This window comes from Dryobates pubescens, chromosome 22 (assembly GCF_014839835.1).
Source record: "Dryobates pubescens isolate bDryPub1 chromosome 22, bDryPub1.pri, whole genome shotgun sequence".
Lineage (NCBI taxonomy): Eukaryota > Metazoa > Chordata > Aves > Piciformes > Picidae > Dryobates > Dryobates pubescens.
Genome location: NC_071633.1, coordinates 11,576,068 through 11,603,650, shown reverse-complemented (window position 1 = coordinate 11,603,650; position 27,583 = coordinate 11,576,068). Strand labels below are relative to the sequence as shown.

General features: G+C 45.9%; 2 protein-coding genes across 7 annotated transcripts in view; both read left to right on the top strand.

Annotated features, from left to right (window-relative positions):
* The window catches only part of RRAS2 (RAS related 2), a 47,312-nt gene extending 43,546 nt beyond the window's left edge, over positions 1-3,766 (top strand). The window contains exons 5-6 of the mRNA XM_054171775.1: positions 762-880; positions 2,232-3,766. Coding sequence (XP_054027750.1) covers positions 762-880; positions 2,232-2,319 — 207 coding nt within the window. The 3' untranslated portion in view covers positions 2,320-3,766. The remainder of the gene's footprint in view (positions 1-761; positions 881-2,231) is intronic.
* Positions 3,767-18,031: 14,265 nt separating this feature from the next.
* Positions 18,032-27,583, top strand: part of TUB (TUB bipartite transcription factor) — a 131,549-nt gene continuing 121,997 nt past the window's right edge. For 5 of the 6 annotated variants that reach the window (XM_054171920.1, XM_054171919.1, XM_054171916.1 and 2 more), the window contains exon 1: positions 18,032-18,390. In XM_054171920.1, coding sequence (XP_054027895.1) covers positions 18,335-18,390 — 56 coding nt within the window. In that variant the 5' untranslated portion in view covers positions 18,032-18,334. The remainder of the gene's footprint in view (positions 18,391-27,583) is intronic. The other variant, XM_009905122.2, reaches the window with a different exon arrangement.

Sequence of the window (27,583 nt, the reverse complement as noted above, 5' to 3'; positions counted from 1 at the left end):
TTGGCCCTGTGGCTGACCTCATTGAAGCGTTGCATGCCTGGCACTGCTCAGGGTGGCCTTCTGTTGTCTGACCTTGCTACCTTCTACTTTTCCCAAAACATGCAGTGATCTCCTTTGCTTTGTCCTGTGACCGACTTACTCCTCCTTCCTATAACGTTCCACTAGCTTCCTGCCTTCTATATCCTCACTTGAATTTTACACCATCTCTTTCTGGTGCTCATTAATTCCTCTTCATCTCCCTTTCCTCTCATGTCCCAAGGAGTCAAGAGTTAATATCTCTGGATAACCTGAAGGCCTCATGGGATTTTAGATCTCTTGTAGTTTAGGGTGCTTTGAAAACTGGCTGTATTAATATCCTGCTATGTCATAGATTATTCTTTTTCTCCGTGACTTTTATAAAGGTTCAGAAGCTGAGCCTCTAAATTTAGCTGAAACAGAGAGAAGGTGAGTTTAGCAATAGTAGTCACAGTTCTGATAATAAACCAGCAGATGTTGTCTGAAGCACTTGCTTTGAGGAGGAAGGATTCTTGTCTGCCTGTGAAGGAAAACTTGGTCTTGTTATGCAGAACTGAAGAGGGAGGCAGCTGCAGTGAGGGCAGGAGGGGCAGTCTTTGTTACAGAAACTTTTGGGGACAGTATGGAAACTACTCTGTGGCCAAATGATCATTATTGTTTGAGGGATAAAGATCCCTAATATGCATGTGAATCTACTGCTGGGGGCATGCCTGCACTCGGAACTGACTGAGTGATGTCTGTTGCAGGTGACGCAAGAGGAAGGTCAGCAGCTAGCACGGCAACTTAAAGTCACATACATGGAAGCCTCAGCAAAAATCAGATTGAATGTAGACCAAGCTTTTCATGAACTTGTCAGAGTTATAAGGTATGATTACTTGAGACCTGATAATTAACATTCCTGCCTTAATGGGCAGCTACAGCAAATGTATTGAAACATAGTGGGAAATCCTGAGAGTTCTGCCTGCTGTTACCTGTAAGCTTTGACCACTGCTCTCCTTTGTGAAATATTCTTGTCTATTAGGAGAGAGGTTTACATGAATGTAGTAAGTATTTCAGAAAATTTCATTGCCTTAATCTCTCAGAATAGAACAGAATTAACCAGGTTGGAAAAGACCTTTGAGATCAAGTCCAACTTATCATCCACCACTATCTAATCAACTAAACCATGGCACCAAGCGCCCCATCCAGTCTCTTCCTAAACACCTCCAGTGATGGTGACTCCACCACCTCCCTGGGCAGCACATTCCAATGGCCAATCACTCTTTCTATGAAGAACTTCTTCCTACCATCCAGCCTAAACCTCCCCTGGTGCAGCTTGAGACTGTGTCCTCTTGTTCTGGTGCTGGCTGCCTGGGAGAAGAGACCAACCCTTTCCTGGCTCCACCCTCCCTTCAAGTAGTTGTAGACAGCAATAAGGTCTCCTCTGAGCCTCCTTTTCTCCAGGCTAAGCAACCCCATCTCCCTCAGCCTCTCCTCACAGGGCTTGTGCTCCAAACCCCTCCCCAGCTTTGTTGCCCTTCTCTGGACATATTCCAGCAAGTTAACATCTTTTTTAAACTGAGGGGCCCAGAACTGGACACAGTACTCAAGGTGTGGCCTAACCAGTGCCGAGTACAGGGGCAGAATGACCTCCCTGCTCCTGCTGGCCACACTGTTCCTGATACAGGCCAGGATGCCATTTGCTGTCTTGGCCACCTGTGCATACTGCTGGCTCATGTTCAGCCTACTATCAACTGGTACCCTCAGGTCCCTTTCTGCCTGGCTGCTCTCCAGCCACTCTGATGCCAGCCAGATTTAATAATGGGCCAGTAAATAAACCTGATAAATTAAACCTGAGACTGGCCTTTGGTTAAAGAATGGTATTCCTTTAATTAAACAAAAAACCCCAACAACAACAACAAAAAAAGGCAACTGCCCCCCAGTTACCACTCATTTAGTCTGTAGTTAGCCATAGGAATGGGCTGCCTGGGGAGGTGGTGGAGTCACCGTCCCTGGAGGTTTTCAAGAGGGGATTGGACATGGCACTAGGTGCCGTGGTTTAGTAGTCATGAGGTGTTGGGTGACAGGTTGGACTTGATGATCTTTGAGGTCTTTTCCCACCTTGTTGATTCTATGATACTTTGAATGTCAAAAGTGTGAAAAATAGTGACTGTAATAGTTACTTTTATTTGGCTGAAAATGACACTATGAATTTAACTTGAACTATCTGTTTCCAGAAAATTTCAAGAACAAGAGTGCCCTCCTTCACCAGAACCCACACGGAAAGAGAAAGACAAGAAAGGCTGCCATTGTGTTATTTTCTGAGAATCCCAAGAACCAAGCTATCAACTGCCAGATTTTTACATATTTTTTTAGTTTGTTTTCTTTCCATCATTTTACATCACTTCCGGTATTGGTCTAGCCTTATATGTGCATGTCCTAAAAGTGGTCACCAGAATAGCCTTAGTCCAAGAAGCTGGCAGAATAGTCCTTGAAGAAGACTCGGTCATCCTGGGGCAGACTTCAAAACAAAACACTAAGGCTGCTTCTTTAATAACCACAGTTCCTTCCTTCTCTCCCTTAAGAGCTTGCACCTTGTGGAGTTTTATTCGCAACGGAGATGAAACAAACCCGTGTAGGACAAGGTGTTGAAATCATGCATAAGTTGTATCTCATGAATTAATTTATTGTTACTTCTGACATTTCATTAGCTATCACAAAGACCTATATTGAAGTACAGAGAATACTTTTTAAGAAAGGGGTGGATTGGCTTTGTTGGTTTTGTTTTGGGTTGGGTTTTTTTTTTCCCCTCGAATTAGACTTGAGTATTCAGCTAGCCTTAAACCTACACTGAATTTCATTGTCAGCAAAAGTTTTCATCTCTCATTTATGCTGCAGTTTTATTTTCAGTGGCCAAAACAGTCTACTGTATTTATTTTTATGAATCCAGAACAGCTACAGGATGATTACTACTACTATTAGGATATGGCCAAATACCTGAGCTCATTCTGGATTGAGGCATTTTCAGCTTAGTAAGAAATTTCACATCATTTGTTTGGAAACAAATTGTGTCTTCCTTTGTATTTCTGGGTAAGGGATTAAGGAAAACTAAAATTGTAGCTGGTTTTGTTTCATGTGATATAAAAATGAATTTGATCTTTCCATTGTCAGAGATGATTAAATGTTTTTGCTATATACTTTTATACATTATTTTCTTATCAAACTAGTTAACAAGTATTTTTATATGTTTGTAAGCAAATATGCTTTCACAGCATAACTTGTGTATATGTAAAGATGAGTATTTAATTCTCACAGTTCACTTTTAACTGACAAAAATGTGGGATTTGCCAAACTGTGGTAAACTTCTCCTTACTCTTCTGGTGATACCCAAGAATGGCAAATTATGTGCCTGCCCAACACACCCATAGAGTAAAATCTAGTGTTGTGTTTAATGGATTTCAGTATCCCATACTAAAGACTGACCATTATGTGAATTATTAAACTGTAAGACTTTTAACTGATTGTTTAGTTAAACTGTGGATGGTTGTTTGAGTTCTGTGGATTGTGTTTAAACAATTCAAGAGTATGGTCCCTGATATTGAAATACTGAGTGGTATTGCACAGTTGTCACCTTACTGAATGTGTCCAACAGTTCTTTGAAACTTGATTATTAAGCAAACCCTTGTATAACTTCAGGTGCTAGAATTAAAGATGATCTAACCATTATCAGGGGGAAAGCACATTGCCTCTTTCTGACTCTCTTCCAAAACCAGGGTGGGGTGCAAAAGAGGGTGATATGACCTGGTTAGGAGATAGATATGCATGTCTGCATGACCTTTTTTCAAGCTTGGAAGTAAAGAAGAGCTTTCAGTTGAAATAATAACTGACACTTGTTTTGATGAGGTATGTAGTCAGTGGTCCAGTCAGCAGTTCTTGTGCTTTTGGGCTGTGCTCACTCTCCGGTGCTCTGCCACAATGTAAGCATCTGCCAGAGGAAGCAGTGCTTCAAATTCCACTTACCTTTATAGCAGCAAAACATTAAACCTCCAAGTGACACTGGTGCCATGCATGGCAGAGGGACTTAAGGGGTTTCTGTGTAATTTAGGTTAGGTTGTGTAATACTGTGTTGAGGGAGTGTAGCTTCTTCTCCCTTAAATAAAGTTGCTAGTTGATGAAAGGCTACTTACGAATAATGTGTAGAAGATTTGAACAAGAAGTTAGAGTGGAAGTACATTTGGGAGGGGGATTACATTTTTCAAGTCAAATGTAAGAAATTACAGTCTGTAGCAAATACCACATGTTTTCTTAAATATGTAAAGCTCCCTGGAGTTAAGTCCCTGAGTGTGTGGCATTGGAATGAGCTAAGACAACAGTTACAGCATATGTGTAGAGACTGAATTTGTGAGGTGCAAATACCTTTACGTTTCATCAGTATTCTCCCTTTTTTTAAACCTTTCACTTCATGGTAGGTTGGTTTAAAAATAGTTGGATAGGGCTTTTTTAATACCTAACTCTGTGAGCCACCAGGAAGGTAGAGAGCACCACACCCTTGCTTTTCCTCATCTGAAAAGCAGAATAGCTTTGAGGTGGTTGATGCTAAGCAACCTACCCTGTCTGCTAACCCCACATCGTAAACATGGTGAATTTATAAACAAGCTGAAGAGAAGTGGGACCACCAGCTGCTGCTATGGATGCCTGCCCTAAGTTTATTAAACAAGACCATGCCCATGTTTTTAGGGCTTCTGCTGGAGAGGTGGTGCAGGGAAGTCTTCATGTAGCATTATGGTCTCGTTCTGAGGCTGGTTCCTACATGGTACTTCAAGGAGCTGTTACAATGGAGACATTTTGATCCTGCTTTATAGACTTGAAGCAAATACTTTAAAAAAAACTCAGTTTTTTGTCCAGTACTTGTGTCCAATGTTTTTTGTCCAGTGTTGACCATGAGTTTAAAACAGCCTAAGGTATTTCTGTGATACGCTTTTCTAATTGTTGTACCTGAAGGTGACGGTAAAAAGTGGCACTTCTGACTAGTGTGAAGCTTTATTTGCTCTTTATTTGCTTTCTCTGACCTAGCAGCTCCTCTGCACCAGTACTCACATGCTAACAAACACAGACAGATGAAGAGAATTTCCTCAAGTATTACATCATCAGCTCTAAAATGTGATCTTTTTTGTGGCATGACCTGTTCAGGGGCAGTAGAGACACTGCTGATAATTGTAAACTGATCTTGATTGTGCAGGAAAGAGAGAAATCAAAAGTAGGAGTAGTTGCTTAGTCTGAACTCTGTGTCTGTGTCTGTGAGCCTTTCTCTGCAGGTTAAAGCTAACCCCGTGTAGGCACACAAGGTGGGTGATCTTCCTGTCAAAGTTGTTTTCCTTTCATTTTTCTGGTAATACAAGTTTGTGGTGCCCTGCAGCATGCCCTCTTCCTCCAGAAGGAGGGAGGCTTCTCCACCACCTCCTGATTACACTGCCTGGTATTGTGGGATCTGTGGCATTCAGACTTGAGCAAAAGCCCATTGAACAAATGCCTGAAGCAAGTCTGAGAATCTTCATGCAGCAGTGTGCTGTTGTCAAAGGGTTCATAGAGCAAAATATCTTTGGATGGAGCTAAGGCCTGCTAAGAACAAGGAAAACTCTGACTTTATGCATGGCCTTGTGGTTAGTCATCATTGATAAAGTTCAGGTCTGGATTCAAATAAAAATATTAGCTTATGCTCTTCTGATGTCAGTTTGTGACAAGGTTTCACCAGTGATGTAGCTGCAGCCCTGGCTGAATGGCTTTGCCATGTCATCTCTTTGCAAGACTTTAACGAGCTCATTCCAAGCAGAGGATTCGTGAGTCAGTCACCACAGGCCAAGCACTGCCAGAAATTATCTGCACTTGCTGTTTAGGGGGTTGTTGCTCAGGGATCTGCTAGACATGCAATGTGTTTGTTCACTTGACTCAGGCTTAGAGTTTGGAAGGTGATTATCCTGATGTACCAAAACCATGATAAAAATCAGAAAAACCAGCTGGAAGTGTGTGGGCACTGTAGTGTTTCCCATCTAGTTTGGCTGACTCACTGCAGGGCAGCACCATCTGCCAAAACCTGAAGGTTTAAGGTCTTTGAGATGGGCTCTTGTTCAGAGCATCCTGAGCAGTAAATGCAGTGCTTACTGCTTTGTAAATTCATTTTCTGCCAAGCTTAGCCGATTCTGTTGTAAAGCCAAGGTAGAATTGGAAGCTTGAGGCAGGCTTTGAGTGGTGTAAGAGAAGTATGTTCAAGGTCTTACTCTCTGTGATGTTTGGTATGTGTTGTAAGGCCAGAAAGCATGTGCATGTTCTTGGTATTCAGGTATTGTCATAGAACTCTGACCATGGGAACTTCTGCTTGAAAGGAATCCATTTCTGTTCTCAAAAGTCTGTCCTCACTATGGAAAGCTGTTGTCTGCATAGGTAGGACAAGCACTCTTGAAGAAGCTACAAGTCAGTGGTGGATTATCTTCTTGTGATTATTTATAAAGAGGGGACTTGCACAGGGAAGGGATGAAAGGCAGCATAAAAAAAAAGAAATTGGAAAGAGCCATGTGGGGTGAAGATGAAGGGATAAACAAAGGGGAAATGCTCGAGCACACTGCTGACCGTGTGCATGGGAAGTTCAGCCCAAGCCGTAGAAGCTCCTTGTTGCTCGTTTGCTGTGGGTCCCTACAGTACTCCTGAAGGCTGGGGAGTCCAGCAGGCTCTGTGGGGAAAGAAGGGTCCTGCTGCCAGGCTGCTCTGCACCTAGGAAGGGTCTGCACTGAATTCTTCTGTGAACTGCAAGGGAAGCTCTTTTATTGAGAACCACAAGGTGTCACTAGGGGCAGCATCTATAGGGATTGCAGGGCTGGCAGCGCTGCTCTTCCCCGGACCCTTGTACAGAGTTAAAGTTCCTATTTTTCCAAGCAGGGTTGGAATGAACAAGAACCATAACAAAGCCGTTGATCTATAATTAAACGAGGCCATGTGTCAGCGCCCGTTCAGACTATTTTGTTTTGTGAACTCTGTCAAATCCGGTTGGTCAGCAGCTAGGGAAAAAACAATGATTTATAAATAGTGGTCCTGAAGACATTTGTGTGAAAAGCAGGAAGGATGATCACAAACTAAAACACCAAGTGCTTGTTAATTACAGTATGGTACAAATACAGGAGAGAAAAACAAGCAGGCTCTGCCTATCATTAGTAGCATGCACTGTTTGCAGTCACAAAGCTGTGTATAAACACTTCATGTTCAGCTACAGAATATATCTAGAGGAGGATCACTGTCAGCATGACAAAAATGTCATCCCTGTCCTCTGGGCACCAGGCCTGGCATCTCCCTCAGGAGGGGAAATCTCTTGAATGTGATGCTGACCTTTGAAAATGAAACAAAGTTTTAATGCTTTTCTCCCTCCTACTGCAACTTTCAGGCCCCACCTGCTGTGACATTTAAGCAATAAAAGTTCAAGTGTACTCTTAGTATTTCTCCTGCAAGCTGTAAAATACACCCATCCTCCATTGCCTCTCAGAATGTGGCAGTCCCAAACTGCAGACTTTTGTGTTACCTTAAAAGCCATTCTATCCTAACTCTGTCCTCATGAGGCATTCTGTGCCTTGAGTTGATTTTTACTATTTACAAAGTAATGAGGTGTCTTAATGCAAGTATAAAGTCCCCCACTGGCAATGTGACCTGACAGCTCTTCCACTTACCTAGTTGTCCTGCTTGGCAAGCCTGACTGCTGCTCCTTCCAAGAGCTACCTTTTCAAGAAAGTATTACAACCTTGCTGTAACTTTTTGTGCCTAATGTTGCTGGAACGTGTCCAGAGAAGGGCAACGAAGTTGGTGAGGGGTTTGGAGCACAAGACCTATGAGGAGAGGCTGAGGGAGCTGGGGTTGCTTAGCCTGGAGAAGAGGAGGCTTAGGGGAGACCTTCTTGCTCTCTACAACTCCCTGAAGGGAGGTTGTAGACAGGCAGGGGCTGGTCTCTTCTCCCAGGTAACCATCACCAGAACAAGAGGACACAGTCTCAAGCTGTGCCAGGGGAGGTTCAGACTGGATGTTAGGAAGAAATTCTACAGAGAGTGATTGCCTGTTGGAGTGTGCTGCCCAGGGAGGTGGTAGAGTCACCATCATTGGAGGTGTTTAGGAGGAGACTTGATGGGGTGCTTGGTTGCATGGTTTGGTTAGTTGGGTTGTATTGGATGATAGGTTGGATGCAATGATCTTGAAGGTCTCTTCCAGCCTGGTCCTATTCTGTTCTATTCTATTCTATTCTGTTCTATTACTTCTTTGAAATGGGGGAAAGAGAGCATCTTGTGAATTCTGGATGTTTGGTTTGGTGTGGTTTTGTTTGTTTGTGGGGTTTGTTTGGGGAGGGGGGTGGGGTGTTTGGTTGGTTGTTTTTGTTTTGTTTTCCCTGTGAGTTCCTAATGTGAAAGCTGTCCACTGCTGTTGCTCATCTCTCAGTTCCAGGTGCCTGTATGAACTATGCCTTTTAATAGTCATCTTAACTTCTTAACCTTTTTTTCTGTATTTAAAAGGAAGTGAGACCTTTCCTATTTTTCTCTTGAACACTTGAGACTGTTCAAATCCTCATTACAATCACCATTAGAATCTGATACCACATTGTGTTGGATTTGTAAAGTGCTTGGCAAGGCATCTGCTGCTGCCAAGTCCTAACATCTGGGTTGTATCATTGCTGATCTCTTTTTGTGCAGTGCTTCCAGGAGCTACTGTGTGATGGCTTCTTTTCAGCAGCGTTATTTCTCATGTCTTCAAAGTGTTCTGGATGTGCAGATAGAGAACCCACACCTGGTTCCCACTTGTAGCACCAGGCCAATCCCTCAGTATTGCAGCTGCTGTTTAAATTCTGCATGTTGCTGGGACCTAATCTGACTTACTCCCCCAGCATATTTCATTATTAATATGTTGCTATGCTGCTGATAGTGCTGTCTGGTTTTGTCTTTCAAAAGATATGTTTGGCTTGCCAAACAAGGAAAGCAGGGACCTGTGGCTGAATGGGATGAGTGATTCAAGTGACAGCAGACATAGACCTGGCCAAGGTACCCAGTGCCTTTGCCTCAGTCTTGACCATCCTTTGGTCTTAACCTTGCTCTTGCTGTGGGACATCCTGGATGCTCGATTTCCTCCCCACAGGGAGCTTGGTCCTAGCAGCAAGGACATGATCTGGCCTGAGTACTCTGACAGTTGTTGTGCATGAAGCAGGCACTGGCTGTGAGTTTGCTGGGGAAGGGCTTAGCACCTGCAGGAGCTCAGGGAGCTGAGAAGAGCAGGGCACAGCATGGGCACCACAGTGGGCAAGGATTAGTCAAGAGCAGCACCTTCCTCTGCCCATGCCATGGCTGTGCCTTCAAGCCTCCCTGCAGTGAAGTTCTAAGTCATTTCTGGGTGCCTGGATTGTTATTTCTGTTCCTTGCAGATAATGTGGATTACTGTAGGCACAATCACTGTTTTATCTAAAAATATGTGTGGATTTGCAAAGGCTGCACTGTTTTGGTTGAATCTGAGTTGCTGTTGGTGATTCTGGGGATTTTTTTTTCACAGACGTGATGATGCTGATCCAGAGTAGTGACTGCAATATAAAAATCCCCCAGCAGATGGAGACTGGAATCGAGCTAATTTTCTTTCCTGCCCCTCCCCGGCCCTTCTTTTCCTGTAAAGATGAAAGACAACTTCAGTCCCTCTTTCAGTCCTCTGGAACTCCACGATGGTTTCTTTACAGGCTGTCTCTAGAGCTCAAATGTCTGATATGACTGCTGGACTTGAGCAGTGTTCCAGGGTCATGGGTTGCTCACCCAGCTTATTTCTGTGTAACTGTGCTGCAGTTCTATGTCTTCCCATTCTGCCTCACCTGGGCCCTTTCTTATGCCATTTTTTGCTTTCTCCTCATGTTCATGTGGTTTTTACATCTCTGTTGCTAGCTGGTCCATGTGAACAATAAGCACATGAGCAGAGCACTGCCTGCCCAGGTACAACCTGGCACCATCAGGACCTTTTAGGTAATAGAAACAACACTTAGTGAAGCACAGAGCTTGTATGCAGCAAGCACCAGACTGAATTGATTCCCTGTGTTGAATTTTCCACATTTTTTTTTCAAAGAGTTGAGCTGTGAGATGGCTCCTAGGGGGCCTGAGGGACTGCTTCAGGCTCCTGTGGCCAGAATCACAGAGTGGTAGGGGTTGGAAGAGACCTCTGGAGATCTAGTCCAGCCCCCCTGCCAAAGCAGGTTCATCTATAGCAGGTTGCACAGAATGGCATCCAGGAAGGTTTTGAATTACTCCATCGCTCCTCTGGGCAGCTCATTCCATTTTTCCACTGTAAAAAAGTTCTCTTCATGTTTAGATGGAACTTTCTGTGTTCAAGTTGGTGCCCATTACCTCTTGGCCCATTGCTGGGAACCACTGAAAAAGGACTGGCTCCATCTTCCTGACATCTCCCTCCCCGCTGGGGAGCAACCGGTGCCCCAGAGGGATGGGATGCATCAGTGTCCAGAATGGCTTTGTATTTTCTTTAACCCAAGGGAAATTGAATGATCAAAACAATTTTCATATTTAATTTTTTTACTCCTGTTAATGAGGCAGTGCTTTGCTGGAGGCCACTATAACAGTCTCAAGCTGCGCCAGGGGAGTTTTAGACTCGAAGTGAGGAGAAAGTTCTTCACTGAGCGAGTCATTCGTCACTGGGATGGGCTGCCCAGGGAGGTGGTGGAGTTGCCGTCCCTGGAGGTGTTCAAGAGGAGATTGGACGTGGCACTGGGTGCCATGGTCTAGTCGTGAGGTCTACCGAGACAGGTTGGACTTGATGATCCTTGGGGTCTCTTCCAACCTCAGTGATACTGTGATACTGTGAACCATTCCATCAGCACACTCTTGGGTTTGAAGTACAGCAATTCCTGCACATGAGGGAAATCAGCAGCTGTTGCAGAGATGAGTTGAGGATGAGAAGAGCTAAGTGCTTTCCTTAGCAAGTAGGACTGTCCACATGGACAAAACCAGCATGCAGTGCTTTCAGCAGTGTGCTCTGTGAGGAAGGCAGAGTCTGCTAGAAAGTACAGATTAGCACTGTCTCTGGTTTGGTAATTAAAATATTTTCTTTAGAGTAAATATAGCATACATGGCCATGGTACTTCCCAATTGCTCAAAAGGAAGAAATCTGAGTGGAAGTCTGGTTTCTTGTGTTTGTAAAGGCAGGAGCTTTGAAACATACATCATCAGTAAATTTTCAGACCACACCAAGCTGGGGGCAGGAGTTGATCTGCTGGAGGGTAGAGGGGCTTTGCAGAGGGACTTCAACAGGCTGAACAGATGGGCAGAATCCAATGGCATGAGATTTAACACATCCCAGTGCCAAGTTCTGCACATTGGCCACATCAACCCCATGCAGTGCTACAGGCTGGGGTCAGAATGGCTGGAGAGCAGCCAGGCAGAAAGGGACCTGCAGGTACTGGTCGATGGTAGGCTGAACATGAGACAGCTGTGTGCCCAGGCAGCCAAGAAGGCCAATGGCATCCTGGCCTGTATCAGGAAGAGTGTGGCCAGCAGGAGCAGGGAGGTCATTCTGTACTTGTACACTGCAGTGGTTAGGCCACACCTTGAGTCCTGTGTCCAGTTCTGGGCTCCTCGGTGTAGGTCTTTGACAGGAAAGATGTTGACTCGCTGTAATGTGTCCAGATAAGGGCAACAAAGCTGGGGAGGGGTTTGGAGCACAGCCCTATGAGGAGAGGCTGAGGGAGCTGGGGTTGCTTAGCCTGGAGAAGAGGAGGCTCAGGGGAGACCTTTTTGCTGTCTACAACTACCTGGAGGGAGGTTGTAGCCAGGAGGAGATTGGTCTCTTCTCCCAGGCAACCAGCACCAGAACAAGAAGACACAGTCTCAAGCTGCACCAGGGGAGGTTTAGGCTGGATGTTAGGAAGAAATTCTACAGAGAGAGTGATTGCTCATTGGAATGGGCTGCCCGGGGAGGTGGCAGAGCCACCGTCATTGGAGGTGTTTAGGAGGAGACTTGATAGGGTGCTTGGTTGCACGGTTTAGTTGATTAGGTGGTGTTGGATGATGGGTTGGATGCAATGATCTTGAAGGTCTCTTCCAACCTGGTTTATACTCTTCTATTGCAGGGCTTCCAGGGGGGTGACGTGTTCATAAGTGCCTACAGGCAGGAGATTACCAGAGGACTGGTGCCATCCTGTGCTCATGTAGGCCTTTGGGTGAGGAGTGCTGGAGCAGGACTCAGGAGACTGCAGGCAGTATGGGCATCTGCTGTGATTCCTTGTTTGCTGCAGGGAAAGCTACATTGCTTCAGTTTCCTTTCTGCAAGATGTAAATAGCAATGCTGGCCTCTTTGCAAAGTGCTCAGAGACTGATGGATGAAGTTGTTTATTATATTGGGAGCAGAGTTAAATTATAATGACTCTTGGAGGCAATTTTTAGAAGCTGCATTATCCTTTGAAAGGAAGATCAAATACAGAGATATGCCAGATGCTCTTAAGGATGTAAATACCCTCTTTGCAGACAAAATTGTTAAGCCCAACTTCCACAAGCTTTATTTTGACAGGGTAACATGAGGGCATGTGGGAAAACAAACAGCAGCATTCCTCCTCCCCCCAGTAGAAAGCATTTTATTATTCTTAGTCCCCAGCACAGATGTTGGTGCCCTGGAGTCTCCACTGCTCATTCCATTGCTATGGATTTCTCCTCATTACAGATAGCTGCTCTCCAGCAGCCCAGCATCTCGAGATGCTTTTAGGCTGTTTTCTTCAGCTGTGGTAGCACATGATGTACCTTGCAGCCTGCCTTTACTTTTATTTATTGTTTTTTGAAGTATGTGGTGGTGTTTTTTTTCCCCAGACAAAGGCATGTCAGGAGGCAGGCTCTGCAGAGCTGGTCCTGCACCCATCCCTGTGGACATGCTTAGCATCCTGCAGTGGAACTGGAAAAGTACCTGTAGCTGCAGGAGCAGCAAGTGGTGCCAACAAATGATTGAGGTTGTTAATTCCTAAATGGGGTGCGAATAGCTCTGGGGCTCTGCTAAGCTGCTTTGTGGACATAGCTGAGGGGTGTGCTTAAACCCCAGGGGGTCATTGTGTTTGGGCTCGGGTATAAGCCCGAGTCGTTTTCTAAGCAAGACTCAGGTATTTGTTCTGCAGAGAGATGCAAAGATGTCTGCCCAGGTGTCAGAGGATCTATATCTGCTTTTACCTGAGGTTTTTCTATTGTTCTGAAAGCTGTCTGCTTATTGAAGAAGAGTGTGTGTGTTTGTGCAGTTCAGCCTGAGTCCCTCTGGACCTGACATACAAACCAGCATGCAGTAGTCTGCTGGTATCTCATGAGCATCACCCTGGCATGCTCTCCTGGAAGCATGCTGGAAGCAGTGGGTGTCTCAAAGCATGCTACCCTGACCTGAAGAAACCCTGGCTTACAATGGTGGTTAGGAGGCCAGGCCTCCTCTGCTATAGCTTAAAGTTCTCTGCCCTCACTCCTCTCATCTCCTCACCTGGAGATCATTGGCCACATGGTTGAACACAGATGGTCCCTCAGGAGGAGGGATTGTATTTTTTTTGTTGTCAAAAAAGGGGGCAGTTAGTGCTACCTGCACACATCCTGTCTTAGGAACCACTGCCTGCAGACCAAGGAGCATTGTCCTTTCCAGGCAGCAGCCCCAAGGGCTTGGAGAAATCCTCCCTTGCGTAAGCACTAATTAGCACTGCTGAAGGACTCCTAATCTCATTGAGGAAATTCTCATGGCTGTGGCTAAAAAATGACCTGAGCAGTGCTGACAGGTGCAGCTTTGAGCCCTGTCTGATACCAAGGGAGATCCTGGTGATTTGGTCTCTGAGTGTATCCATGCTAGTGGTGGCTTTCTGGAGCAGGAAAGGAAATGGTCAGTGCTGACCAGTGCCTTTTTGGCTGGACAGACACAGAGACCTGTCTGTCCCTCTCCAGAGCTCCAGACTCAGGCTGGGCTGAAACAAAGGAGCAGATTGTGTGGCCACAGGCACTTACTGGTGGGACAGATGAGCGTGAGGGTTTTTTGCTGGCAAAACCACTGTCTAGGGATGCCTCAAATGTGCACTTAAGCCTTATAGTATTTCCAGAATACCTAATCTGGGGGTGTTCTGTGTTGGGGGTTTTTTTGAGTTTGTGCTGTTAGATGTGTTAGGCACCATCCAGTGACTCAGCAGATATTTTGTCACTTGTTTGCAGCATGGTCTGCACTGGCATGAAAATGCAGGAACAGGCTGTTTGCTTCTGCACTGCTGGCAGTTAAGTTTCTGTTCTATTTCAGCAGCTTGAGTCAGTATTCCAAATCAGGTTTACTTGGGTGGTAAGGTCATTTGCCATGTACTGAACACCTGGGAAAAGGAAGGGTTTGTGTGTTCTTGGTGCTCAGCTCCAACCTTTTCCCCCAGCTGGTACTCGGATGGTAGCTCTGTGATGCAGTTCCCCAACACCTCTAGCAAAGAGCTAGAATTTTATTTCTGCTCCAGCTTTAACATGTTGTAATCCCAAAGTCTAGCTCCCCTGCTCCTCCTAGATTGAGCATACCTTCCTTGAGATGCCTCTGTGGTCAGAGGGAATATCTTGAACCAGGGAGCAGATGTGACTCGCTCCTGATGCGTGTAGACATGCCCATGTGCAAAGACATGACGGCACATGCCTTGTGGCACTGCTAACACAGTGCAGCTAACGGTAAGAGAAATATCTCTATGGCTGACTGAGCTCCAGCAGGGGTCTCATTTCTGTCTCTTTACCTTGCAGAAGTTTCCTAGTTCACATTTTCCCCATCAAAGCCTTTCTGAAAATGTCAGGCTTACAGTAAGGTCAGCAATGCAAGTTGTGGGATCAGATGGCAAAAAATGGAGCTGGGAGCCTTGCATAAGCAAGTGCCATCCCAGCAGGAGTTGTAGGTGCAAAGGCTTCACTGCCAGACGTTAGTGTTTGTTTTCAGTTAGTGATGTTGGAGTTGAGGAACCTCTGGGAGGAAGAGCTGGGAAGATTCTGCATGCCTGCATTCAGGGAGTCTGCCATCCCTGTGCGGGAAGCAGGGAGACACTTATGTCCTAGGAAGCAAAACTGCCACCCAGAGTATTTTCTCAGCCTGTTGGGCACCTGCAGCAGAGCAGTGAAGAAGCTGCACTTACCTGAAGTCTCCTGAATCAGGCAAGTACTCAAAGCACTGTTTTGGCAAAATGGCACTCTGGAAGCTGGATGTGAGGATTGGGTTTTGGAGCATTGCTGTACTTGCTGTGAGGTACAGCAGGGTCAGCCTGAAGTCTTCACAACCCACCTGCCACAGCATGCCAGGACAGTTTTCATTTCTGATGACTGTGTAGGGGGAAGCAAGGCTGTTGGGACATGACAGCTCTGGATGTACAGCTGCCATTTCCCTCTGTCACTGCATGAGCTACTATGAATGAGTTCCAATGCTCAGTGCTCTGGTCCAGAATGAGTGAGACGGAGCCCAGGATGCCAGCAAGATGAGGTTTGGGTGAGGCACATGGACAGAAGCATGTTAGCTCCAGCAGCCCACTCCTGCTCCTTGCTTTTATTGATGTTCCTTGAAGCATTTGCTTCCAAAGGAGGAATCCCTGGGATGCAGGGACTTGTCAAGGTGATTTTCAGCTCCTCCACTGGGGAAAATGTTGGTCTGAGTAATCCAACAGCCAAGTAAATGGTCAGGTTTTAGTTTGACCATTAACAATTTTGTTAGCCTGAGCACAGCAGTGAGCAGATGCAGGTAAGAGGAGGTAGGCTGTGACTAACTCTCTGCTTCCAGACAGTTCATTTTGTCCAGGTTGTTCAGAGCAGGTTATAAATGAGATAGATGGGAACATGCTGTCTGTACATCACATCAATATCAGCCTCTGTAATAGGAGTTAAACAGGAGGGAGATAAACTCACAGGGTGGACATGGTTACAAGGAAAGAAGCTCAGACCTGGGCATTCTAATTGCCTTTTTGAGGAGACATGGATGTTTTCCCTGTTTGAAAGAAGTGTGGCCAGATATCACTGATAATCAGAGAAGGTTTGATGTGAACGCAAACTGGTACATGCAAAAAGCTCTTAGGCTGGTTCTGCCTATGCTAACTTGAAGGTTTTAAGGCTTGGCCCGTTCACCCCTGCAAAATAAAGACTGGAAATTAAAATATTGATTGAGGATTTAACTTGAACTGAAGGATGGTTCTCAGATGGGTCTCAAAAGTTTGTGAATACTTTTGAGCTAGAAACAGAAAAGTCTCTGCAAGGTGAAGCTCCTAGAGCTGCTTTCTGGAGCTTCTAGGAGCTCTTCACTACCAGTCTCTGGAGCCTCAGCTTGAGACCTCTCATCAGATCTGGTTTTTTGTGAGGTGTAGGACTGGGCCTGATCAACCCAAGTCCTTTCCACCCCTTATATATATTTTGGATTTTTAGTCATTTTTACTGGGAGAACTTAGGAGCTGAGAATGCATCATATGGCTTAAGAGCAGGGTCAGTCATCTGGCTGGCCTTGCAGTGAGGGAAAGGGCCAGGAGATGCTAATGCAGGCCAAAATGCCAAAGCTGCCTGGAGATAGTTTGAAAGTGTTCCCCCCATCCCCTGTGTGTGTAGGCAGACATGCCTTGGGCTAACTGCAGATCTAGCACTGCTTCTGGTAGCACCTCTTTTGGTCACAGTGTGGGTAGGTCTTCTCAGCAGACCCCTGTGCCCATGGTGTTACAGCACATTGGGAAACTGTAACTTTTTAATTGGGAGTGAAGTGTAGGGCAGAACGTGGTGCCTTGGGGCCACGAGCAGGACAGAATGCCCTCAGCACAGCTGTGCGTGATGAAGTCTGAGGAGCTCTGAACCAGCTTCTGGAGAGACAAACCTCTGCCTATACCTGACTCTGCACGTGTCCTCGGAACATCCACCAAGCATCAGCAGCAAGGCTTGCTTTCAGGATCTACTGTTCAAACTAAACTCTTTGGTAGGCACTATGGTGGGTGCCCTGTCCAGAGGGTCACAGTCCTATGTGTCCTTGCCCAGCTGTGCATCTCATCAGCTAAACCTGTGGGTAGTGGCCCTGGGAAACCAAGAGCAAGCAAATGTTTGAAGAGGCAAGAAACCACTGTGTGATTTGAAGGTAGTCTTGTTCAATAAAGCAACTTGAAAAGGCAGAGATGCTGGGCAAGTTCTGCTGAACTTTGTGACTTCCTGAAAGGGAAACCCCAGATAGATTTGAAGGAAGATTTATATGTCTGTGTGTTTTAAGTGATGAACAACTGTGTCACGGTGTCCTTGTGCTGAGACTTTCAGAACTGGTCAGAAAATACTGAGTGAGCCAGCAGGGTCTGATTCCCAGCAGTGTGCAGGTGTGGATGGGGAACCTGAAAGCAGAGCAGATCTTGCACTGCCTGCAACTGGCAGAGGTGGGAAAGGTCTTTTCAAGAGACCCCTGACCTCTTGGTGCAGCCCTGTCACTGAAGCTCTCTGGTCCTCTCCAGGAAACATGTGTGGGAGCCACAAAGCGTGGTTTGGTTCTCAGTCCTGTGTGTAGCCAGGTGGAAGCTGGCTGGATGTCACACTGACACCCCCACTCTGGGGCAAAGTGGGGGGCTGTGTGCTGCGCAGCAGCAGGGACTGGTTGCAGAGCGTTTTTGCTGCACTCCAAGTGGCCCTGGAGCAGCCCCTGTGCAGCACAGCAGGTGCAGGGGCTGCAATTGGCACTGCGGTGGAGCGACCGGCGGGACCCTGTCCCCAGCCTGGGGGTGACTTTGCCTAACCAGAGCCAGGTGCCATCGCTGGCCCTGCACGCAGGGGATGCGATCGTTGACCGCCTGGAATATCCCAATGGCGAGAGCCAGGGAGCGGCGGCGGGCGGGAGCCGGCTGATGTCAGAGCGCTGGACCCGTATCTGTGGCAACCGGCACAAATAAATAAATAACTCACGCGTGTGCGGGGCTGAGGGCGGGCCCGCTGCTCCGGGCAGCCTCCGCTGAATATCTCTTAAGCTGCTTAGCACCCCTGCTCCACCTGAGCGCCTCCGTGCCCGCCGGGCGGCTGGGAGCATCCTGCCCCGGGCCCCTGCGCAGGGATCCCCGGAAGCCTCCCGCTGCCTCCACCCCTCCATCGCTCCATCCATCCCTCCGTCCCTCCCCGGTGCGGGTAGTGGTTTGGTCCGTGCACCCCGAGCTCGATGCGAAGCTGCTGCTGGGCAGTGACCCCTGCCCCATCGCGCCAGGCCAGAGGCGTTCGCCTGCTCCCCAGCGCTGGGCCCGTCCTCGGGTGGGTGTCGGGGTCCCCAGCCCAGCAGCCAGTGCCTGCGGGAGCCCAGCGATGCCGGAGGTGCCGTAGCCGAGCTGGAGATGGATGGTGTCGGCAGCAACAGGACCATGTCTTACAGTAGATGGAGTTACAACAGGTATTGTCTCTCTTGGTTTGGTCGGTTTGGGTTGGCTGGGTTGTGGGTTTTTGTTTGTTTGTGGGGTTTTTGTTTTATGTTTTTTCTTAAATTCTTGCTGTTTGTTTGTTTGACTTGTTTTGGCACTGTTTGTTTTGGTTTGTTTTGTTTATTTTCTCCTGTTTTTCTTGATACTGTAAAACTGGGAAGCTGCTAGTGTGAACTGGGCCAGACAGCTGTCCTCAGGAAAACCCAAACCTCTCCTGCTTCTGTTTTTCCATCGTGACAGACACTTGGGCAGTCTGGGCTCCCAGTGGCTGAAGCAGTGGTGTTTGCTGTGTTTGACTGCAAGCCAGGCTGGTAGTTCCACGCTGCTGTGGCAGGACTGGGACTGCTCCCAGCCTTGAGCAGTTGGGACACCAGGCTCTGCTGGCTGCCCTTGCTGAGCAGGGTGATTGGGATGCGGTGAATGCCAGAGCACTTTTGAAGGGTGATCTCTGGTAATGCCTGCTCAGAGCTGGCACCTAGATGTCTTTTACCAAGATCCACTGAAGCTGGAGAAAGGAGGGGGCAGGAAGCCAGAATGTGGCTAAGGAGTACTATTTCCACACAGAAGATGTAAGAACACTCTGAGCAGTCCAGGTACCACAGAGCTGAGGGGCTGAATCACACTGAAACAGCTGAAACATTCATACTGTGTTGCACAGCAAGTTGCAGCTGTGGTTGTGTGTTTTCCCTCTTCTGGGGAATAGAAAATTATGGTAGTGCTAGTTTTGCTTTTACATGATTCACAGTTGCGACTGACAGGTTCTTCAAGCCTGGATTAAAAAGAAAAGGCACAAACTTTTTTACTTCTTGCCTGTGTAAATGTTAGAGCTGAAATGGAGCCAGATGCTCAGCAGTGTTAGCATCTCCCTGAATCACTGCTGCAAGCCACCACCAATATTCTGAAGAAATAACCTTGGGAAGTGGTTTTCAGTGCTTAAACATGTATTGAATCGCCCACGTTCCCCGGGTGTGTGGGATTATATGGTTTATATGTGCATCTAGAGAGTTTCACTTGTCTTTGGTAAATGCATATTGCCTCAGCAGAAAATACATACAGGTGCTCACAGAGGTGGCAACAGGAACAGAGAAATATGTTTATGTATATGCATAGCTGAGTTACACAACGAGCTGTGGTTCTATGCCTGTGCTCTCCCACAGCAGATGCTTCCCATCTGATGTGATGCCCTCAGAAGCAGCAGCACTGAGTAGTGCTGTAGGTAGTGTTCAGGTCTGTCCCATGCAGTCCAAGTCTGCAGCAGGTTTTAGGTCCTAACCTGACAGTAAACAATCCAGAAATGTCACAGACATTGCTCTTGGATGCTTTTTCCCAGTGCTGTGGCCTATGGGTTTAACCTCACATACTGCTTGTGATCTGCTTCCCAGTTTTCAGCCATCCTTCCCCTGACAGTTGACAATTCCTGTTAGCTATGCACCTATGCTGCACTTGTGTGTCTGCCCTGCTTGGCTTTCATCCTGCATCTTGGGGTAGAAATGTAGTATATTCAACACCCAGGCTGGTTTTTTTGGTGGTCATTTTCCAGATTTGGAGTTTTTTCCTAATAAATCCAAGCTCCATGAGCCAATGCTTGTGCATGCTGTTTTCCAGTGCCAGGAGGCTGAGGAGTGAATCGATGCTTTGACTCTCAGTCTTCCCATTCTGAAAAATGGTGCAGAGTTGTTGTTACACATTCAGCTTTTCCTCCTACATCCCTCTTTTCTTCAGGCCTATGACAGGAGAAGGATCTCTTTTGTATCCCAAACCCCAATGGCTGTTGTTTGCATTTGGAGCATGTTCACTGCCACATCTTTGGCCTCACTGAGCAAGAACAGAAAAAAGGCCTAGGGGAGCTTTCTGCCATGGAGGGAAGGAAATGGGAGGTGCTTTTCTTGAGCACCTTAGAACATCTGTGGTGTGCACCAAAGCCCATGGACACAGCGTCTCCCTTGGCCTCTGTTCCATGAGGCAAGGGATGCCTTTCTGACCTGCAGGCTGCAATTCTGCTGTGACTACTTAAGTGACTGTTGGGGCATGAACAGGAATGTGAAGCTATTGCAACGTTTCATGGAAGTTGTACTCTAATGTAGCAGGTTGTAGGAGTTTTGCTGCTCAAGGTAAATAACATGATTTGCTCCTTCCTTGAGGGACTCTTGCAACTTTGGGTGAGCAGCACCAATGAATTTAATGCAGGATTAATGATACTTAGTTCATTTACAAGAATCTTGTGAAAGTAAGTGATAATGTTTGGGTTATTCCTCTTTTCCAGTGGCCACAAAAGGTCACAGCAGCTCACAGGGTAGTTGTCCTGTGGCTGAGTGCCTCAGGCCAAAGTTCCTCCAACACTGGTTGGCAGCAAAGAGAGCGCAACTGGTATAATCTTGTTGACTAACGACATAGTATTTACAATTCTTAGCTCTATAACTCATTACCATGTGACCTGCAGAAGCTACTGTGCTTTTGTGCTTGTCCCCACCATTTCCCCAGGGCAGCAGGTTTTAGGCACATCCCTGTCTGCACAGCTGTGTGGGGCAGCACCATAAGCAGCTAAAGGCTGTGCAGAAGCCAGTAACTGCTCCTCTGGATGCATGCCCAGGTTTCTTCTCTCGGTGTTGTCCTCTGTGAATCAGCACTGCAGCTACAGAGGGACAGGGGCAATGGAGCACTGCCTCCCACAAATACCACTGCATGTACCATGGTAAAAAGTGCTCATTGTCAAATCAGATGAAGGCAGTTAAATAGAGGCTTTGGCTGCTGAACTCCGTAAGATATGATGGCAGAAACCCATGGCAAAGAGGAGAGTTGCTATGTCCCTTCTACACGTCCAAGTCTTGCAGAGTGAAGCGCTTGGGTGTGGCATGCAGATGTTTTCTACTGAGGTTTATCCAGCATGTGTTGTGTATCTCAGTGTTTGGCCCTGTGATTGTGGTCTTTTCTTAGGCTTGCTATGCAGGATCTCTCTATAGGAGAACCACAGCTCTTTCCTGTAAGTAGCTTGTGTAATGAAGACCAAGTCCAAACACTGACTGCAAAACTTGAGGGTGGGGGAGCACCACGCAGTGAGAAACTGCTGCTCAATAAAGTTCACCTCAGCTGTTCTCCCAACCAAAGGAATGTTTTTTTCCCTCCCACAAACTAGACAAGTGTGTATGTGTAAAAGAAATGAGCATGAAATTAAAAGGGTCCTATTGATCAGATGCGGCATTTCCATGCCTGACTTTTTGGCCTTCATAGAAGGCCAGCATTATTGAAGGCACGTCTTTGCCTTCCACCTATTTCAGTGCTCTGACAATTTTCTTGTCACTCTGAATGTTGTCTTCCAAAAGCAGAGGATAGGCAGCAGTTTAAACAAAAACTAGGGATATCCTGAAAAATCCTAGAAATACTCGGGACTTAGGGAGCCAGGTGGCTAATTCCTAGAGTAAGATAATGCCATCTTTCACCCTCTGCCCTTGGTGATACTCTATTTTCTGGACACTTGCTACTCATTTCTATTAATTTCTTTCCCTCCTGAGCAATGTGCCCCCTGCTCATCTTGTCCATGGCCCCTGGGGGTGCAAAATGCTTGTCTTCCAGAGCAGAGCCAAACCTGCCCTTTCATGTTCTGTGTTTTCAGTGCCGAGAGACATTGCTGAATCCAGTCTCCGGAAGAGCACAGTTCAGGGAAGAGTGTAGAACTCAGTCAGCCTGTGGACACAGGAGACCAGTATGAAGGCAAATACAGGGGTAAATGCTGCAGGCTGGGAATCTGCAGCAGGCTTTTGGAAAAACAGCGTAAGGCAGCAGTGGACTGCAGGATTTCACAAGGTTTTTCAGGTGTCGTTGGATAATGCTTAGCTTTTACAGGGGGGGCTCACAAATGACCGGCTAGTCTTGGAGGATTTTCTCAGAAGCAGCAGAAAAGTTTTGCAGCAGGCTGCAGCTGTGCATGAGCAAAGATGTTAGTGTTGCTTTTTTAAAAAGCAGCAAACCACAAAATGCCATCTGGGGAGGCAGTAAGAGCCCCAGTATCTTCACTCTTTCCTCACATTGCTTCCTGAGACCATGCATTCACAGTTTTTCTCCCCTATCCTCTTTGCTTCGTTTCCATACTTATTTTTAATTTTTTTTTTTTCCTGGAGGGCTTTAGTGCAGCCATATCAGGTTCACAAATTGCCCTGTTTGTGAAAAATGTAGGTTTTATCCACTGACATTTGGCAGCATATTTTGGGGAACTTACTCCCAGGATGTTTCAGCTGTTGGAGACAGCTGAAAACTTTTTCTATTGATCTGTGTCTTTGGTCTATTTTGGATACCAGCATTGTTTGCAGCTTCCTTTTTGAAGCTGTTGTTTTGCCTTTTTTTTATCCTGTTTGCATTTTTTTTATCCTGTGGCTGTATTTGTGTCATGGTGTTGTGGAGATTCAGTCTTAGATCTCATTTTTGAAGGTTTTTAAACTCATCTACCTTGATCTTTTCTGGGACATGCCACCATCAATAAGTAAATAGGAATTGTCCTCCAAACCTCATCCAAAAGGGCTCTCTTTAAAGTAACTTTTCCCTTCTTTTCTTTAAAGTAGCACATACACATCTTACCTTCCTAGGCTTGCTGCAGCGAGCACACTTTGACTACACCAAAGAGCAGCTGCTCTCCATCAGCCCTGTCTGCTGATCTGCTGTTGGGAGATGGACAGGACATGATGCCCTGAACCTTTTTTGATAGTGATGACTAATTCTGCTCTTAAGGGAAGGAAGCAAATCAAAGAGAAAGTCCTTTAGCCACTTACACTCTTCTCTGCCATTCTGCATTCTCAGGTGTTTCCTCCTGGACTAGACACCTTTATAGCTGCAGTCTTTGGGCAAAGCACCTGGAGGAGCAAAAAGTGGAAACTGTTCCATGGGACAAAAGAAGCAGTAGAATCAGACAGCTCTCAAGTGAGGGCAGAATATAACATTCACGTAATGGATAAACTTATGAGGATTTATATATATCAATATCACACATTTACTTTGTTGTTCCTTAATTTTATTTCATAATTTTATTTCATAATGAAGTATAGAGTTTGGGAAAGATGTTTCCTTCTTTGAGTCAGCTCCCTAGGCGTAATCTGCAGGAGCATTCATGTGCATCCTCCCATGCTCAGGAGAACATTTTGCGTTGGTCGGAGGCACATCCTTTGGGGGGGGGTGTGAATTCTCCAGAGACTGTGTGGGAGGGAGGGGTGTGGGAGAGGAAACTTCAGATCCCACTTTGCTGAAAAAGAAATGTTAAAGATTCTTAAACAGAAGCAGCCTGGTGAAATATTTTAAACCTCATGTATAGCTCACATACAGCATTGGCTCGTGTATAGCAGTGCAATAGGGGCAACAGGAAAGCAGCACAAATGACTGTGAAGAGAATGAAATGTGATGTGGTATCAGAAATGCTGCTCTGGTATCTCTCTTTAGCACTTTTCTCTTTCCTTGTTCTTTGGTCTTACTGCATGCTCTGTGTGAATGCCTTTTGTTACCACATCTAAAGTACATACTAAGTGCCTTGTCGTCAGTGCTGGGGCACAAAATTGATGGTCCCTTCTGTGCCTGAATATGTGCACCACACAAGGAAGATTGAACACCACAGCCCTGAGCTGTCAGATGCTCTTTGTGCTCTTGCTGCAGCTATCAGAATTAGATTATGCCTTAAGAAAAATCAACCATGTCTCTCATCATCTGCATTATTGCAAAAAGAAAAATTTTCCTTTCTCCGGTACATAATTTGAGAAACTGTTACTAATGGAAGGCTGAGAAATAATGTTCGTGGCTAAGAACCAGCAGAGACCACTTTTGTCCTTCAGAAATTAATCAGGACAGAAAAGCAGACCTGGCTGTTGATGTGGTGGCTTTTAGGGTCTGGGAAAGCTTACTCATCACTAATGTCAGGGGGTGTTTCTCCAAGAAGAGAACACAAAAAATGTTCTGTTCTTTGCAAACAAAGGCCAAAGCTCTTTTTCTTCTTTCAAGTGAAGCTGCAAGAAGGAGAGCTCACTGCTGACACAAGAAAGAGTCCTGGTACCCCAGTTATGCTCAAGTGCCCCAGGCCATCCAGGAGTGTCAGTTTATACCTGTTGAGTTCTGTTTGTTCTTATGCCTATGAAAAACTGTTGTTAAGAGCCTTTGAGGTGACCAGACCGAGTTCTGCAGTACTCACCTGTGTTTTAGAAGAGAGGGAAGTTGGACAACACTTGGATATATCTGAAAGCTGAGGTCAAGAACAAGACAAGACTTCAACAGCTGGTGTGAAAACAAAGATACTCCCAGTGGAATGCATGCAGGTCTTTGGCAAAATTACAACAAATCAGCTCAAAATCCATTAAAAAAGTAGGGTTTTTTAAATGGTAATTTGTCTCTAGAAGTCTGCTACATGGACAATTGGCCAGACAAGTTACTTTCCTGACATCCAGTCTAAACCTTCCCTGGTGCAGTTTGAGACTGTACCCTCTTGTTCTGTTGCTAGTTGCCTGGGAGAAGAGACCAGCCCCTGCCAGTCTACAACCTCCCTTCAGGTAGTTGTAGAGAGCAATAAGGTCTCCCCGGAGCCTCCTCTTCTCCAGGCTAAGCAACCCCAGCTGCCTCAGCCTCTCCTCATAGGGCTTGTGTTCCAAACCCCTCACCAACTTTGTTGCCCTTCTCTGGACACATTCTAGCAAGTATGTCAGGAAGAAATTCTTCACAGAGAGAGTGATTGTCCATTGGAATGGGCTGCCTGGGGAGGTGGTGGAGTCGCCATCATTGGAGGGGTTTAGGAGGAGACTTTGATGGGGTCCTTGGTTGCGTGGTTTAGTTGATTAGATAGTGTTGGATGATAGGTTGGACACGATGATCTTGAAAGTCTCTTCCAACCTGGTCTGGTCTGGTCTGGTCTATTCTATTATATTCTAAAATTGAATCCCTTGTATTTGTAAGCTTGCTGTGATGTGTGTTTGATTTCTTCTACCCTCCTGGTGTGGCAATAATCTTCCAGTAATGCTTAGATTCTGTTACTCCAGTGATAGTGCTCTTCTCTTTTGGGAAGTCCAGTTTCTTTTGAATGCTCAGCATTTCATGTGCCACCCCCAGCATCCTCCTTCATGCTGTGCATTTTTGCTGTCAGTGATGTAATAGCTCTTTAGAGCTCCTACAGGCACTCTTAAACTGCTGATCTGTGCTTGGTTAATTGTGCAAGCTTACCCAGATTCACTCCCGTCTTTGCAGAGTTTACTGGCAATTCTTTAAAGCGTATTTTTTGAAGTTAAACTTTTCCAACTTCAAAACCCTACTCAAAATAATCCTCTTCCAGCATCTTCTGCTGGATGTTCAAGAGGGGATTGGATGTGGCACTTGGTGCTATGCTCTAGTAGTCATGAGGTCTTGGGTGACAGGTTGGACTTGATGATCTTTGATGTCTTTTCCAACCTTCTTGATCCTATGATTCTGAAGTATCAAAGCCAACTCCTTGATGCCTAATGTGGTTTTTCTGTGGGCATTCCTGGATCTTACCTATCAGAGCTGTAAGCTGACATCCTGCCACAACACAAGGAATTTGTCTGGTCACTTAAAGGTGCTCCCAGAAAGCTGAGGGAGTCTGGGGCTGCGTAGGGCAGCTGGCCAGGGGAATTAGCAGAGGATAGTCACCAGATAGTCATTTCAGGAGGGATTGGCTCCACACAGCACATTCTGCCTGTCTGCAGGATGCTTGATTTTTCTAACAACGAAACTGCATTTGTACTTTATTCCTCTCTGGATTTTTATGTTTTGTTTCTTCCATGTGGTACTATTGAAGTACCACTGTGTGAGCTTCCCCGGGCTGAAGTTGCTGCTTGAAGTTATTTTGTTGTTCCATTGTATATTTTTTTAGCATCTTAGATGGGACAAATGAAATGACATTATGGTGAAACAGTGCATTCAGACCTGAACAGACTTTTTGATAGGAAGGTGCCAATAAATGTAAAGGAGGGAATAAAGAGAGAGACCAGTAGGGAAACTGGTAGCTGTTCATTATTAAACCTCTGCTGTGTCTCAACAGAGAGGAGGTGAGTTGATTTTTATGTACTGGTGGCTACCAAAAATGACATGAGTGGTCAGTGGATTTAGTTGTCTAACTGAATCTCAGACACAGTGCAGATTGCCTTCTGGATAGTTTATAGTCTGGTTTTACTAGCAGTGGGTAAGTAAGGATGGGATATAATACTACGGATTCTGAGAGGGAACCAGGAAGCAATGTGACTGGAGCTGGGCTCCAACATACTGCATGAACAGGAGCTTTTAAGGTATTTGCAGCAGCTCGCCTTGTATGACAAACTGTGCTTCAAGCAGAACTTAAATCCAGACGCTGGTAGATAAGTGTTACCTTCTCTTGGAAGCTAGGATCTGCCCTGGACCCTGGAGAGGGCTGTGGCTTTTTTCTCAGGTGTGTTGTTTGGTGTGTACAAACACACTCTCACAGTTCTCCAGTTACTGTGTCATCCATACCACCACTACCACCACCACTGCCTAAAACTTCACCGCTTTCGCCCCAAACATGTGCCATATAAACTTCTTTTTTTTCCTCTCTGGCATGCTTTAGTTTTCTTCTCTCCTTCCTAGAAATGCCTTAAATGTATTTAATTAGTGGGGATTTTGAAATTCAGCTTGGGCCACTCACACAAGAAGCGTAGGAGCCAGTCCAGGCGACGAACCCAGCTTGAGGCCAAAGCCCATTTAAGTCCCTCCTTACAACCCTTCTGTTCTTCTGCTAATCACAGTAAGAAGATTAGCTTCAAGAGCATGAGACATTGAATACTACAGTCAGAGATGTTCATACCAGACTCTGGGCTATTTTCATTCATCCTTTTGCAAATATAAAATGATTTCCAAAGCAACAGGCTAGCTGAGATCCGAAGCAGTTTATTCATGCTTGGAATATGTGTGCATATATACAGTAAGAAAAGGAACTTTCAACTCAAAAATAAGAAATAGCCTTAAATCAGAGCTGAAATGCAATGATCCAGACTTGCTAAAAGCCAGAGCTTTAGCTCCCACTGGAAGGAGTTGTACCATGCAGATGTGATTTGCTTTCTTTTATGAAAATCAATGACTATCCAAGCAATGTTGCACTGTTTTGTCAGTGTCTGAATTGTCCTTTCTGCCAAGGTGCACTCCTCCTGTCAGCTGCTGCTGCAGGTGGGCTGCTCTTTG